This window comes from Alternaria metachromatica (genome assembly GCF_023757995.1).
Source record: "Alternaria metachromatica strain BMP 0045 chromosome Unknown scaffold_30, whole genome shotgun sequence".
NCBI classification, from domain to species: domain Eukaryota; kingdom Fungi; phylum Ascomycota; class Dothideomycetes; order Pleosporales; family Pleosporaceae; genus Alternaria; species Alternaria metachromatica.
In genome coordinates, this window is record NW_026055521.1 from 344,802 (window position 1) to 359,148 (window position 14,347).

The 14,347-nt window shown below is 52.7% G+C and overlaps 6 protein-coding genes and 1 non-coding gene across 7 annotated transcripts; 2 read left to right on the forward strand and 5 right to left on the reverse strand.

The window, feature by feature from the left end:
• Window positions 1-2,029: 2,029 nt before the first annotated feature.
• On the reverse strand, window positions 2,030-2,112 carry J4E83_009189. The gene has a single exon. It is a non-coding gene; the product is annotated as a tRNA-Thr (tRNA).
• A 154-nt stretch (window positions 2,113-2,266) lies between these two features.
• Window positions 2,267-3,571, reverse strand: J4E83_009190 (uncharacterized protein; the record flags this gene model as incomplete). Its single annotated transcript, XM_049336079.1, has 1 exon — window positions 2,267-3,571. The coding sequence occupies one exon, from the start codon at window positions 3,569-3,571 to the stop codon at window positions 2,267-2,269; it is 1,305 nt and encodes a 434-aa protein (XP_049184895.1).
• Window positions 3,572-4,014: 443 nt separating this feature from the next.
• Window positions 4,015-5,651, reverse strand: J4E83_009191 (uncharacterized protein; the record flags this gene model as incomplete). Its single annotated transcript, XM_049336080.1, has 2 exons — window positions 4,015-4,263; window positions 4,326-5,651. 2 exons carry the CDS (start codon window positions 5,649-5,651, stop codon window positions 4,015-4,017), a joined length of 1,575 nt encoding a protein of 524 aa, XP_049184896.1.
• A 1,200-nt stretch (window positions 5,652-6,851) lies between these two features.
• Window positions 6,852-8,205, forward strand: J4E83_009192 (uncharacterized protein; the record flags this gene model as incomplete). Its single annotated transcript, XM_049336081.1, has 6 exons — window positions 6,852-7,040; window positions 7,093-7,175; window positions 7,226-7,406; window positions 7,456-7,924; window positions 7,971-8,111; window positions 8,165-8,205. 6 exons carry the CDS (start codon window positions 6,852-6,854, stop codon window positions 8,203-8,205), a joined length of 1,104 nt encoding a protein of 367 aa, XP_049184897.1.
• Window positions 8,206-8,360: 155 nt separating this feature from the next.
• J4E83_009193 (uncharacterized protein) lies at window positions 8,361-10,139 on the reverse strand (the record flags this gene model as incomplete). Its single annotated transcript, XM_049336082.1, has 1 exon — window positions 8,361-10,139. One exon carries the CDS (start codon window positions 10,137-10,139, stop codon window positions 8,361-8,363), a length of 1,779 nt encoding a protein of 592 aa, XP_049184898.1.
• A 347-nt stretch (window positions 10,140-10,486) lies between these two features.
• Window positions 10,487-11,127, forward strand: J4E83_009194 (uncharacterized protein; the record flags this gene model as incomplete). Its single annotated transcript, XM_049336083.1, has 2 exons — window positions 10,487-11,062; window positions 11,110-11,127. The coding sequence occupies 2 exons, from the start codon at window positions 10,487-10,489 to the stop codon at window positions 11,125-11,127; spliced, it is 594 nt and encodes a 197-aa protein (XP_049184899.1).
• A 1,214-nt stretch (window positions 11,128-12,341) lies between these two features.
• J4E83_009195 (uncharacterized protein) lies at window positions 12,342-14,337 on the reverse strand (the record flags this gene model as incomplete). The annotated part of the gene is made up of 6 exons (XM_049336084.1): window positions 12,342-12,958; window positions 13,009-13,269; window positions 13,320-13,648; window positions 13,704-13,987; window positions 14,041-14,140; window positions 14,189-14,337. The coding sequence occupies 6 exons, from the start codon at window positions 14,335-14,337 to the stop codon at window positions 12,342-12,344; spliced, it is 1,740 nt and encodes a 579-aa protein (XP_049184900.1).
• Window positions 14,338-14,347: the final 10 nt, after the last annotated feature.

Genomic DNA, 14,347 nt, shown 5'->3' on the forward strand with positions numbered 1-14,347 from the left:
GCACCGCGATAGTCGTACAATGATCTGAAGGCAAGAACTGACATGAACCCTATTGCTGGGACACCTTCTCAACTTACCTTCGAGAAGTTCGCTTCCAAGACGAAATTCGTACGTTGAAACAATCGGTATACTTCGAGTCATCGCAATCCCAGTCCCATATTATTGGCATCATTCTTTTCTTTCCGGTCTTTGGCAACGACTGAGCTAATGGACTAGTCCACTCATAGCCTGACCGAAGGACGATATACGCACTGATGCCGTATCCATATGTGCTATGTGTTTGGTAAGGTGGTGAATCAAAAGCTACGTGAGATTTCCGATTGGTTCCGTTCTGCGGACCTAGGTCTCAGCATACTTTCCCACATAGAGTCGTTAACAAGCGCACTTACAGTGAATATGTGGACGCTTTCGACAATACCACCGCCACTGTGTTTGAGAGAAACAGTCAACTGAGGTCCCCAATTTGATGGGATGTAACATCTTCCACACTCGACATAGATTGTGATCATAGGCTTCGGATTTGGCAGTGAGCTCAATCTTCGATCGGGGCGTTCTTCTGGAGAGCAACAAGGTCGAAAGAAGCCCCAATGTTGCTCTTGTCGAGCACGCTTTGCCCAAAGAGCGAAGTCCAAGCCGTTGATAAGAAGCACTTCCTGTTCAACCATATCAGCAGTTGGGCGCATAGCTGCTTCTTCCTCCATCATCCATCGCACAAGGCCCATAAGATAACCATCGGTAGCCGTCCAATCCCCCACGAAAGTTTCTTCTTCAAGCCATCCGACGATGGTGTCAAGATTCGATTGAAAAGACCTGTCGTATATTCGCCGAAGCCCTTGGCTGAGGTCCAGAGTGAGGCCCATGTATAGAGTTATGATCTCGAACAAGATACATCCCATGGAGAATATGTCTGCTGAGCGCCCGCTAGGCGCAAAACTGGCGACTTCCGGCGCGAAGTACTTCGGTGTTCCGCGTTCCCCTTCATTCGTGACACTAGAAGTCAGCACGGAGAAGTCGGTCGCCGTACCAAAATCTGTCAGCCATAGCCCATCCCTAGAAAGCAAGATGTTTGATGGTTTCAAATCTTTATGTTTGATGTTAGACGCATGGAGATAAGCTACTGCGCTTGCTATGCAGCCAATTGTCTGTTTGAGGAAATGTTTGACTGGATAGCTGTCGATCTCTTGGTCTTGGGTTAAGACTCCAAGCGCGCGAAGTCTTGCTTCGCGATCGGCATCGTGTTTGGATTGCTTTTCTGCCAACTTAGGTGCATCCCCACGATCGACCAAGACCTTTTTTTGTAGCCAGTCCACATCCTCAAGAAGAGTCGCAAGATCGCAAGGCGCAACAGGCCATAGTAACAACCCAAGGAATGAGCCATGCGTATAAGTTCCCACGAGCCTGACGATGTGGCGATGTGAAAGCTTCTTGATGATCTCGATCTCGCTTCTTTCTCTTTCGCCTATTTTGCGACGGCAAAATTTGCGTTTCCAGGCCAGCCTGATGCCGTTGCAGGTAGTCGCGTACACTCCGCCGTTCATGCCATGACCGAGAAACTCGCCTTCGGTCAGAGGAAGTACCTCTGACTTGTCGTAGTCGACGTGAGATGTGCCGCGGCCAGACCAATCCAGCCTTACGTCATTGATGTATTCACAGGTCGGTTGTTCAGGTAGATCGGAGGTAGCGGATGATGAAGAGGGAAGCTGGTTGGAGTAGTCTGAGTTCGACATGTGTTGGGACGCCGAGATTGTAGGACGACAGAGTATTCGTAGGAAGTAACATGTCGTCGTAGAAGTCCATCAGGCTGTAGGCATCTCTTGGCTTCGCAAAGTGTGTTGGCTTGCGACTGCGGGGTTCTCTAAGCCACATTATGCAGGCCGGGGTCAGCGGCACCCAGCCAACTATCTCGTCTGTCTCAGCTATATGCATTGTCGAAGGACTTCAGACGTGAGCTCCTATTGCGCCTGTGTTGGCCAGCTTGGCGTGTAGGTGAAACTGTCGGCAAAAAAGGTGAGACAAAAAGGATTTTAACAGCTGAAACTGAGGATTGAACTCAGGATCTTCGCATATCGTACGACGTACGAGTGCGACGCCTTACCACTTGGCCATTCCAGCCGAGTTATTAGCGAGCGTAAATTAATACACAATATGATGACTCCTTGAGGGCGTGGGGAATGGTTCAGCGCCAGTGTGACCGGTGTTTGTGGCCAGTGAAGGTACAAACGCTTCAAGGACAGCGAGCGAAGTCGCTCTTCTCGGTCAAATTCACCTACTTGCGGATACTCGCCTTGTCCACATTACTGATCAATGCGTCCCTCCACTCTTGATCCTTGAGTATGCTTCGCACCCTAGCCTCCAACCATTCGGTGTTTCCCCAGAAGCCCCAGCTGGCCTGGAAGCGGAGCCAGTCTACGAGCGCCGTCTCCCAATGTCGCACGAAGATCGACCAGTTGTACTCTTGTTTCCCAGTTTCTCTCAGTCGTTCCCAATATCGTTGCAACAGCTGCTTCTCGCCTTCTTGCATGGGTAGCTCCCGCGGGATATGCGAGTCGGCAACGAGCATGCTTAGCGGAACGGAGCATGTGAAGAACTTGGCAAGATCGCAGACTCCGAGGCCAAGACCAGTGTATTGGAAGTCGTAGAACGCGACCTCTTCACCGGACTTGCTGGTGAACATGTTCTCAGACTTCACATCACCATGGATCAGAGTTTGGTACGCTTCGATTGGTGACCGGCCGGTAGCCCTCGGTGAGAGGAACGCTGCCGCTATCTCGGAGACGGATAGGTCTTCGCCATCGACCCAGTCAGTGAGCGGCTCATTCCATTCGGCGTCGTAATCCTTCGCCAGAGTGTCGTACTCCTTGCGCCGTGTCGCAAGATAGGTATATCCGCCATTGAGCCACACCGATTTGTTCGACGAGGCCTGTCCATAACGTTGGACTTCCTCGAGCGGTGGTAGGACCAGAGACGCAGAGTCTAGAGACTTGACGCGGGTCCACCAGAAGCCATGAAAGCCGGAAAGCCAGTCCAGCGCGGCATAAGCTTGGGTCGCTGTCAACACGTCGCGTTTCTCTCCAGCCACAGGATATTGTTGCTTCAGGTCGCTCAATAACATCGCAGTCATCGAGGTGCCATCCGTGTTGTGCTTGTTGATGCTAGCGACGCATTCGGCGACCGGTAAAGTTGCTGGCATTTGAGGAGCGAGGTGGCTATAGAAGTATTGTTCAATCTGATAGCTCAGGATCTTTCTGGTATGGCCTTCGTCGCTGGCCTTCGTCGGTGGGGGGTTTACAAGCTTGAGTACGTAGGATTTCGTCGATTCTGGCGAGCCTATCGGATTAGCGAACACGCGACATATCTCGCCGTAGCCAGCCCACAACGACTGAATGGTTTGCAGAGATTGGAGTTCTAGTCCCTTCTCGGAAAGAAGGGCAGACGCTACTTTGTCTGGTGATACTCGTGTAGGCATCGAATCTGCTGGTTGCCGTAGACGGGCGTATAGAAGCGGCAGTAGGAGGATTGATATACCAGGGACGAGGAAGCAGGCGAAAATCAGCTGTGACCGTGTGATCATCCGTACAGCGACGAGATGGAGGTGAGAAGTGTGTAGCCTAGGTGCCTAGTTAAGGGGATTGGCGTTGGTGACCACCAAAGACATGCTGTTGTTGCAAAAGTACGCCGAGGGGTTGATCGACGCGACGCGTCATGCTAGTCATGGATGGCTGACATAAGCGAACATCCTGAATCGAGTTCTCTGCTGATGTACCTGGGCATGCCCCACGCCTTATCGAAGTCGACACTGCCCTTCGCACTTCCGGAAAATTGCAAGCTTGAGAGCCTCCCCGCCACTCTGATCATGCTTAAGGGGACCTGGCACGACATCGCTGGACAAGCACGACGAAAATTACCGAACTGACGAGACGCGAGATACACTCAGATGGGCCATTTTGATTGACCAAACTCATGCATTGGTATCTACTACGAAGAAGCGATAAGGGTATGACTAAGCTCCAGAGACTACAACAAGTACTGGAAGTAGATGTTCTCCTTGTCTGTCATGTCTTGCAGACCGTTCTCTCCGTGGACCTCAGCACCTGCCTCATGGAAATGGCCGCTCATCGAGTAATCGATGGGGTTCCTAGGAAGACCAGCCGCCTCGCGCTGATCGCACTTCTTCTTCTGCATCCAGGTGATGAGGACGACTTGAGCGACAACGACTCCCCAGAGGATGCACCAGATTATCAAGATGCCCTTGAGAGCGTTTACCTAGAAACGAAATGTTAGCGATGGACTGTTGGCTGAGGATACGACAGGGATAAGATGCTTACGTATTGCGGTTGGAACTTCGAATCGAAGATATATGGTGTGATGATGTTGCCTACAGAGTTCCCGGCGTTGAAAGAGGTGTAGTAGATGGCCTTCTTGGTTTGTCCAGCGCAGTTGGAGCCCATCCAAGAGATGAGCAGAGGGTTAATGGCGTACACGAAGGCAATCAGATAATAACCTGCGAGCAGACCACCCTTGTTATCCGGAGTCTTCGGAAGCGCAACCAAAAGAGCAACACCAACAATGACGATGGTAACCAAGCCGAGGAAGAATGGCGACTTGCGCTTGAAACGGTATGCGAGCCATGACGCACCAAGAATGGAAACGACCTGGAGCGCTCCGAAAGGCATATTCAGCAAGACAGCTTCGTCCGAACTGAATCCAGCCAGATTCTTCAAGATAATGGAGCCGAAGACCGAAGAGACCGACGCACCAGCATTGACAGCGATGACCATGATCATGTACAGCCAGTACTTGGGTTCAGACAAGGCCTCGGCGACATGCTTCCAGTTGAACTTGTGCGAGACGATACCCTGTTGATTCGCCTTCACTCGGTCAACAGCCTTCAAGCGGTCCTCCGGTGTCAGGAATCGAGCCTCGCCGGGGCTATCGTGGGCCCACCAGTATGTGATAAGACCAATTACGATAGTCAAGAGCCCGAAGAAGAGATATACCATCTGGTAGCGGTACAGCGAGGACGAGTTTATCTGCGCGAAACCGTAAACGATGGGTGAACTGAGAACGGTGCTAAGACCATAGCAGCTGTACCAGCAAGCCACGCGGAATGGCTGCTCGGAACGCCTGTAGAAGGCAATGGTGATCATCGAGAACAGGGGAACGACCATAGCCTCAAAGGCACCGAGGAAGAATCGCGATGCGAGCAGCCCGGCGTAACTCCTAGAACCACCGAGGCCACCGGCAACTGAAATACCCCAGCATGTGATGATGACGGGAAGAACGTGGCGGTATCGCAGCTTGACGAGGATCCAGGCGGCCAAAGGCTGCACACCGAGTTGCGCATAGTATCCGATGTTGCCGATGTTTGAGTAGTCGTTGCCCTTGAGATGGGCATCCTCCTTCAGACCATAGACGGCCGTCAAACCAATGATTCCCTTGTCGGCGGATTGCAGGAAGTACACCATGCAAAGGAGCGACAGCATCCAAATGTCGGTCTTGCGCAGAATGCGTTTGCTGTCTGCCTCAGTGCAGATGTGAGCCTCGCTTAGGCCAGCCTCCTTGCCCTCCTCATACGCCACGGCGTGGTCGATCGAAGTGTCGGACACATGCTCCATGCCGATAGCGGTCGGCTTCTCGTCCACGGAAGCCATGTCGCAAGGTCAATGGGTGAAAAGATGGAGAAAAGAAGAGATCTGGGGATGAGCTACAGTCTGGGGTACAAGTCTGGGGTAGACGTTTATATGCCTTCGTTAACGCGACGCGAACGACACCAGCGGGACCCGGCCCAACGGCGCAACGGACTAGAATTATCCCTCCAACAGCTTTGCGCGCACTAGAAGGATGCACCGATGCATCCGTGCCTCTGTGAGCTGTGCTGATGCGAGCTTGTTGTAGCCAATAGCCCTGGCAGGAGGTAATGATAGCAACCGGCTAAATCGATGGGAGGGAAGTGCTCGTGATGCGCCCATCGACCGCGGGAAGTACGAGCTTATGTCTGGATCAACGGCTCGGACTCTAACAGACCGAGAAGGTTATGAGCGTGTGCGACGAAGTGAGTAAGGCTCGCGGTGCTTTAAGTGTTGACAGGTTTACCCGAGTGGTGTTGGGTTGATAGTCGAAGTCTATGGGTATAGTACGCACCGCTCCATCGTACATCAACGAGACTAACCACCTGCCGATCTAGCCATGATCCCGGAAGCGTGGTGGGCGATGAGACGGTCAGAGCTTAGTGCGTGCCCTGATGCTGTTGACACCACAGGTCTAACTGGGGATTACCCAATAGACAGTGCGCCTTTTCCCTGGTATCATCGCCTGCATCTACGCTCGACGAACTCTGATGTTCGAGACAAGACTCTGTGCAGTGAACAAGACTTTCTTGACCAGACGACAAGCTTTTGGCCAAGAATGACCCAGGTGGCAATCTTGGGATTCTGGAAACGCTACGGCTAGAGTGGTGATTAGCCGCCTTACGTCATCCACTTCAATAATTCCACCAACAATCAATCTATGCTAGCGCCACATGGCCATCTCAACTTTACGCAGATACACATCTTTGAGAGCAATGACTATCGTGGAGCACGCTACACCAGCACAAAATCGATGGAATGTCGTGATGTTGAATGATCGAGTCGGTTGCCGGTAGTCAGGGCGGAGGAGCCACGACCCCACAAAATGCCTCGGTGCCCGAGCGGCTCCACCAGCATTCCAAGAAATGCGGGGTAAACGTCATAACAGCTCGAGACATCGTTGATATTCTGGGGAAACCTTGAAGAAGAACGTTTCAGTCGTTGCAAAACCCGCAACTCCCATATCAAACACCGACAAAGCCCGATCGCCGCTGCCTCACCAACATGGCCGACCCGAAAACCTCCACTGCGAGTCAGCGCTTGACGCAGATCAAAGATTTTCTTACCATGAATAAGACGGCAACAACCATACCATGGGATCCAGATAGCACTAAATTTCCGACAAGGAAGGAATTACCTCAGATTCCCGGGGCGCCTCCGGAGGCTGCTTGGGTTTGGGGTGACAGCGACTATGTATGTTCGACCGAAGTCTAATCTAGTTGCGGGCCGAATTGATCAGATGTAGATCGGCCGTCTCAATCTCCTAACGCCTACACGTGTCGCGGCGGCTGCGAGGGAGATACGAACGGGTGAAATCGTACCTGTTAAGTCCGTGTTATCATGATCTTTCTAATATGTCGTTGCTGACCGCGAGGTAGCCTGCCTCTCAACGTGCCGAATGTTCCCGCATTTGGTCGTGAGGTTTTTCAGCATGAGATTAAGACCCTGGCTGAAGGCATTGCCTACGATGATGTGTATCATATGAACACACAGTCTGGCACGCAATGGGATGGCTTCCGACACTTCGCTCACATTCCCAGTGGATCGTTCTACAATGGCGTATGTATCGAAGCCCAACACAACGAACCTTTGCTGACATCCAGTATAGACCAAAGGAAGCGATGTCACCGGCCCAAACGCAAACCACAAGTGTTCCATCCACCACTGGGCTGAGCATGGCATCGCAGGCCGCGGTATCCTTCTAGACTACCGGGGCTACGCGCACAAGAAGGGTATCAACTACGACCCTTACGACTACTATCCCATCTCGTGGCAGGACCTTTACCAGTGCGGCCAAGACCAGGGAATCGATATTCGCCCCGCGGCTCAAGGCGGTGACATCAAGCCTGGAGATATGCTGTTCATCCGTAGCGGATGGAAGGAGGCGTACGACAGCAAGAGTGACGAGGATCGAAGCAAGGCTGCTCTTCGACATGGTAGCGGTAAGGATGGTGAGGATGGTCAGCGGTATGCTGGTGTGAGCCAGGAAGAGAAGATTTTGGATTGGCTGCATGATAGCTACTTCGCGTCTGTTGCCGGTGATGCACCTGCATTTGAGGCGTGGCCGACGCATGAGAGTACGTTCCCTCAAACTTATGTGCAACATCAGACTGACGTTGCTAGACTACCACCTCCACGAGTACATCCTCGCCCTTTGGGGAATGCCGCTCGGCGAGATGCTGGATCTCGAAAAGCTTGCGCAGACGTGCCGCGAGAAGAACAGATGGTTCTTCTTCTTCACCTCTGCGCCTGCTAACTGCCCTGGTACGTTGATTACCCGGATTGATAAGCTCTTGCAATCGCTAACAGCACCATAGGCGGAGTAAGCTCACACGTCAACGGCACTGCCATCTTCTGAGCAATTCGAATTCGTTGAAATATCGCTCTGAAACCATATACATTATCACAAAAACCTAGCAATCAAACAGCCGATGTCACACATTCTGTCTTGTGTGACCTACACGCGCTCTCTAACCAAAACTAGATCGGGCACGCAAAATCCAAACACGCCAGCTACGCGGTATCAGCCTTATTCAAACCCCCATATCTCGACTCCGGAAACGATCCGGGGCATGTTCTGCGCTCTCTTCGGCGTGGACTCTCCCCTGAGACGGTCCGTGCGTTCGCGTCTGAGTCTCGCGGCATGGCAGGTGCGTCCAACGCGATTGACTCACTGTCCCCTTCGATCTTCACAGCCTGCATCGCGCTGTCAAACAACGAGAACTGGGTTTTCTCATCCATCAAAAGTCGTTCATAGGCCTGGTCGCCTTCAACAGCGCTGTCATCGCGTTTGACGCGTGCGGTTGGCGATGGCGGCGCCTGTGGCTCGCGTGTTGGTGGCGCGAACTTCACCTCGTCGACGGGGCCGGCAGCTTGCGCCGTGCCGAATATGGACGACGACGAAGATTTTGCATTGAGCCGGTTATTCGCGTCTGTGTCGTCTAGTACATCAAGTCCGTTGGAAGGATCTGCCTTGCGCATTTGGTCTGCACTTCCAATCCGGTCATCGAAAGCAGGCAAAGAAGCATCACTTCCGTCGCGCAGCCTCCTGTGCTGCTCGAGTCTTCGCCCCTCCCAGTCAACCACCACAATGCCACATTCAATAGAATCTGCAGCGACCTGCTCAGCTTCGCGGCTCGCTTTCTCGCGTCGGTATTTATAGCGTTGTTGTCTTTTTGCTTCCTCGGGCGCAATTCTCTGCTTGTAGCACTCCTCGGGCGTCGCATGCGTATGATACTGACAGTTTAGCAGTGGTGGCGACCTTTTGTCGCTTGAGAGGCGTCGCATAGCTGTCTCAAGCGCGGAACAGACGAAAGGCTGTGGCAAGTCCGACGGGTCGACGTCGTCGAATTCTTCCGTCGCGTTGTCAACCCATCGATCGACTAGAAAGCGGCCTAGAGCCTTCGGCATGTTACGTCTTTTCTCGCCAAATATGTGCGAGATTGTATCGATATCCGGTCGTACGCCCTTGACTATTTTCTCTTCGAGTAGATCCATGACGCGGTCCACGAATTCGACATCATCTATCACGTAGCCGTGTATCGCTGCGTTGATCAATGGCCAACATGCTATCCACGTATGCTGCGGGTTGATACCGTCGGAGTCGAAGTTGACGTCGCGATAGCGGGTGGGTATAACACCGGTGCGCCGCCATAGTTGGTGAAGTTCTGCTGCATCGGCGTCGATGTTGCGGCGTCTGAGCAGAATGGTCGAATCGAATTCGGTATCAATGTTGACAGCAGACAACCGGGCCAAGCGCCGTGTCAAGTACCAAGAATCCGGGTTCTGACGGCCATATAGAACGCTGATCATTGACTGTCTCGGTGCATCCACAGCCGCATCTGGTATTGGCGGTGCCAAGTGTACCTGAACTCCGTTGGATGACTCCTCTTTCACAGATTCTGACTGCACAGGTCCTCGCACGTCCGCGTCACCATCATCGATGACTTCATCGTCACTACACAGGCTCCCGCCTTCAAGCAGCGTATGATAATCGCTCTTTCTTGTGCGTGCTTCGATGCTTGGCCGACGGCGAAACTTGCGACCTGTGTCGCTGATATGGCCACTTCCATCGAAAATGCGGTCGACGTTCCTCGGTTTCCGGCTTCTTGGACTAGCCGGGACACTGCTACGGGATTGCGACGATCGTGGAGTTCCGTGATGTAGGTAACCTTCTGGATTGACTCCTGGAAAGCCAGTCGGTATGCGTGGAGGCATGCTGCCGCGCTCGAGCCTCCTTTGGATGTCGCGCTTTTCTGAAGACGACATCTTGTCGGTAAAGAGGTTTCCCATATCGAAGAGTGGAGGATGTCACAATCTTTCAAGTGTGCGCAATGGTACGGTAATCAGTGTCCAACCGGGAAGCAGGGCTTTGTAAGTTGTCAGTATCGAGGGACGAGGTTTGGTCATGTCGAGCAGCCTTGGTGTGAAGCGTGCGACTGTTTGTCATCGGCAGTTTCGTCACGTTACTACCAGCGAACGAACACTCACGTTGACCGCTGATGTCACCGCTCGCCTGGTCATGACTGGAAGTGATTCAGAATCGAAGTAACAATCCACAGTAAAGTTACGACAAGGAAGCCAAGTATGAAGCCCGCTTGTCATGTCTCCAATATCTTCGCGACACCATATCGCTCGATATGTACACAACGCCTTCGCAGCGCGAGACCGGAGCATCTTCAGCTAGGTCGGTTTTGAAGTCAATAACATTTGTACTTGCAGGTCGAACAACCCTCTCGGAGCACTGCCCCACAGAACACATCGAAGTTGACTACGCTATTGCCGAACGCTCACCGTACCTTCGCATCTACCTCCCACAGCACGTGCGCGATGACCGACCTCTCCTACCCATCCAGCTCGGCAACATCGATCCAGCGGGTTTCAAGCTTTATGCCGAATGGGTCACTACTGGCGTTGTCAAGTTCTCTGATCAACGATCCCTCCAGCTGGACTCCTGTATCGACCTCATATACGCGCACATCGTCGGCTCTGCGTTCTCGCAACCGAACTTCCAGGACTACATTATTGACAAGCTAGCGTCTATTCTTGACCCCGCGCAAACTTTCGACCAAAAGATTCTTGAAATGCTATATCTGGAGAAGCACGCGTCTACGCTACTGCGGACGTTTGTTACGGACAAGATGTTCGCATATGATAGGAGGATGCTGGGTATGCTACGGAATTCCGTGGAGGATATTGTGACGGGGATTAGTGATGTAAAGGGGTGTGAATACCATATCCATGATGAAGGAGTGTGTTATAGACATGGAAGGCCGAGTGAGTTTGAAGAGATGGAGAGAGGTAACGGCCCAGGAGGGAAGAAGTGGAGTATTGACGATGATCCGGAACTGAATGCTATGGCAGCGCAATATTTGGGCAAAGCAACGACCCCTTCGAGAACGGACAAGTCATCAAAAGGTCCCGACACCAAGCACCGTACATCGACAGAAAAGCGTCAATCTCAGGCTAACAAGCTCGCACCGCAACTCAAAATCCCGTCATTACATACCATGACCGAACAAAATCTAAATCGCCAAGAATTCACCATACGATCTCGAAACCTGCGGAGTCCCCGGCCCTCAACAAGATCCTTGACTCCCGATATAGACGTTGACAAACCTCTACCACCGACACCAGAGCCACCTCATGCGCCCAGCACAAAAGATCTAGTTCTCGAATGTCTCGGGCGTCTACCACCAGCATTAGAACAAATCTCAACACAAGACCCCATCGGGGAATGTCTCGAGCGCACGCCGTCAGAGTACCTCAGACCCATCAGTCCAACAGACAATGCCGACTTTCCGCCTCCAGCCAAGACACCAAGACGCCCATCAACTCCACCGAGGTCTTCTTCGCGTCCATCTCCAACCTCTACATCTACTTCCCGGCCTTCTTCCCCATCAGAGTTCATACCGCCCTCCCTCCGCCCAGGCACACCTCTACCATCCACGCACCCAACCCGCAACCTAACCTTCGCACCTCTACCGAAATCGCACCTCTCAAAAAAGAAGCCCTTTCCTCTGGACAACACACTACGTGCATCATCTCCATCGCCATACCCTCACAGGCCAACCACTCCTGCATTTGTTTCCTCACCATCTCCCTCCTCATCGCCCTCGCCATCCCCACCACCCCTCCTCCAACGTCCTTACCATATATCCCCCTCCTCCCCATCCCTACCCCACTTTGCCCCGCTGATAAAACGCAAGCCCGCACCACCACGAGGCGTAGATTGGCTGGAGCAATGGGACAGGTTGTTCGAACTGCAAGGAACACAGGGGTTTGGATTAAGGCGGGCAGAGAAGAAAGAGAAGAAGAGTCGTTTTATGGAGATTTTGGGGGGTGTTGGTGCTAGTGTTGGTGGGAGCGTGATTGGGAGGGAAGGTGGGGTGAGATGAGATGATGGACAGGGGAATGATGTTGTATTGTATGTTACATACGGGATCGCGGGCTATGGATTACTTATACCGATGTGTATATCAGCGTCTTGGTCATCTAAGCTTTACCCAAACCCTTCCCTTCATCATCGCTTTCCCGCTCAACAGTGGCCTCCACATGCTCAGTCATGAGGTGTTTGATACCCTTCATCGAGATCACAGCGATTGTTGCAAGTGCAACGAACGGCACCACACTCCAGTACCCCAGTCTATACGCACGCGCATACGACCAATGGCTCGCGTCCCATGCAGCCGTGATGATAGTTTCGTTCACACCGGGTACGCCTACGCCTCTGAACTTAGACGCCGAGCTACCCTTCATGCCTTTCAGAAGCGCAGGCACAGAAGATTCGGGTAGACCCGCGGCGATGGCGGCAGAGCTGACGTCTCCGGCGAGGTGAGAAGCGACGCGCGAATTTACAATGGCGTAGATGACGGCGGTACCGAAAGCGCCGCCGATGGCTCGGGCGGAGAAGGCGAGGCCGGTGGCTGTGGAGAGGAAGGCGTGGGGGGCTGTGAATTGGATGCATGCGACAAGTAATGTGAGGGGACCTGCGCAACCGATACCTGTCAAGGCGGTGAAGATGATTTGTTCGGTAGCCCAGCCGGGGCGGATGAATGCGAAGCAGATTGAGGCGATGAACATTATGGCGAAGGTGGCTGCTAGAGGGGTTTCTAGATATGGTGTTAGTGGATGGTCTGAAGAAGAATGTAGTGTTACTTACTCATGTCTTTGAACTTTGTCGCATACCATGTTACAGCCAGAGATGTGAAGATTGATGCAATCTTGTAAGACAGCTGTCGGATCGCAATATCCCATGCGTTGTCTTCGAACCCGACGTTCAGGATGAGCTGAGGTGTAACGGCGTTGATGGCGGAGTAGTAGATCCATCCCTCGATAGCAAAGGCAAAAGTCGACAGCCAGAAGTTAGGTCCAGTGGAGAAGAAGATGTGGGCGACGATGCCATCAGACCGGCCCTTCCATTCTGTATTATGTCAGCTTCTGAGTCGAACGTTATGAGGGGATAATCGTTACCGTAAAGACAGAAGGCGATGAAGAGGACAATGCCGACAACAAGGTTAGCGCATACGTGCGGGTTGCTCCACGGGTACGCGCCCCCTGCCCAATTGAGCGCCAAAAGCATCAAGGTAGCAGCAGCAACGAGAAGAAGGGAGCCGATAGGGTCGCAAGCCCACATCCACTCTTTGAAGCTCATCCGCGGATAGTCAGTGCGTTTCTTTGGCCAGTAGAATGCGAACAGGCCAAGCGATGTGATGCCGTGTAGGCCGACTTGGATCCAGAAGATGTAGCGCCAACCGGAAGCACTTAGGTTGGTGACCGCACCGGCTGCTAGACTACCGACACTGCGCAGAGTTAGTATGTGTCAAATATATCTACTTACGGGAAGTGTCTACTTACGTTCCGCCCAACACACCGGCAACGCCTGCAAGTCCGTTCGCTAGTGGTCGATACTTCAAAGGCAGGATCTCGGATGGGATAGACTGGACGATGGAGATGGTCGCAAGTGTCGTGCCGATGAGAATACCGCCTCCAATCAACATGGACATGCTCGTGGCTTTGGCACAGATGATGGAACCAATGCATGCGATCAGTGGAGGTATGGTGGCGAACAGCTTGCGGTCCAAGACATCGGACAAGCGACCAACGGGAGGAGAAAGGACTGATTGCATGAGGAGTGGGCCCTATAGAATGTTAGAACTCGGTGTTAAAGTCTTTTTTTTTAGGCCTGCTGTACCTGGATGATCCAGCTTGCAATGGCAGGTTCTCCAAGCTCGCGAATGATGAACGACAGTACTGATCCCGCAGCCACTACAACGAAGACTTGAGACATGACGCTACATTGTAAGTTAGCAAGGCCACGCAAAAGACTGCGCGCCACTCACGCGAAGCAACAGCAAAAGACGACCATCCACGACCTCCATGAGAGCTTGACATGATGGACGTCCTCATTGGCTTCCTGGTCGATGGGCACGATGTGGGCGTCGCGACCGTGGGCGGTTTCGATATGGGTAGCTCCTGTTTTGCTATCCATGGCTGTCTAC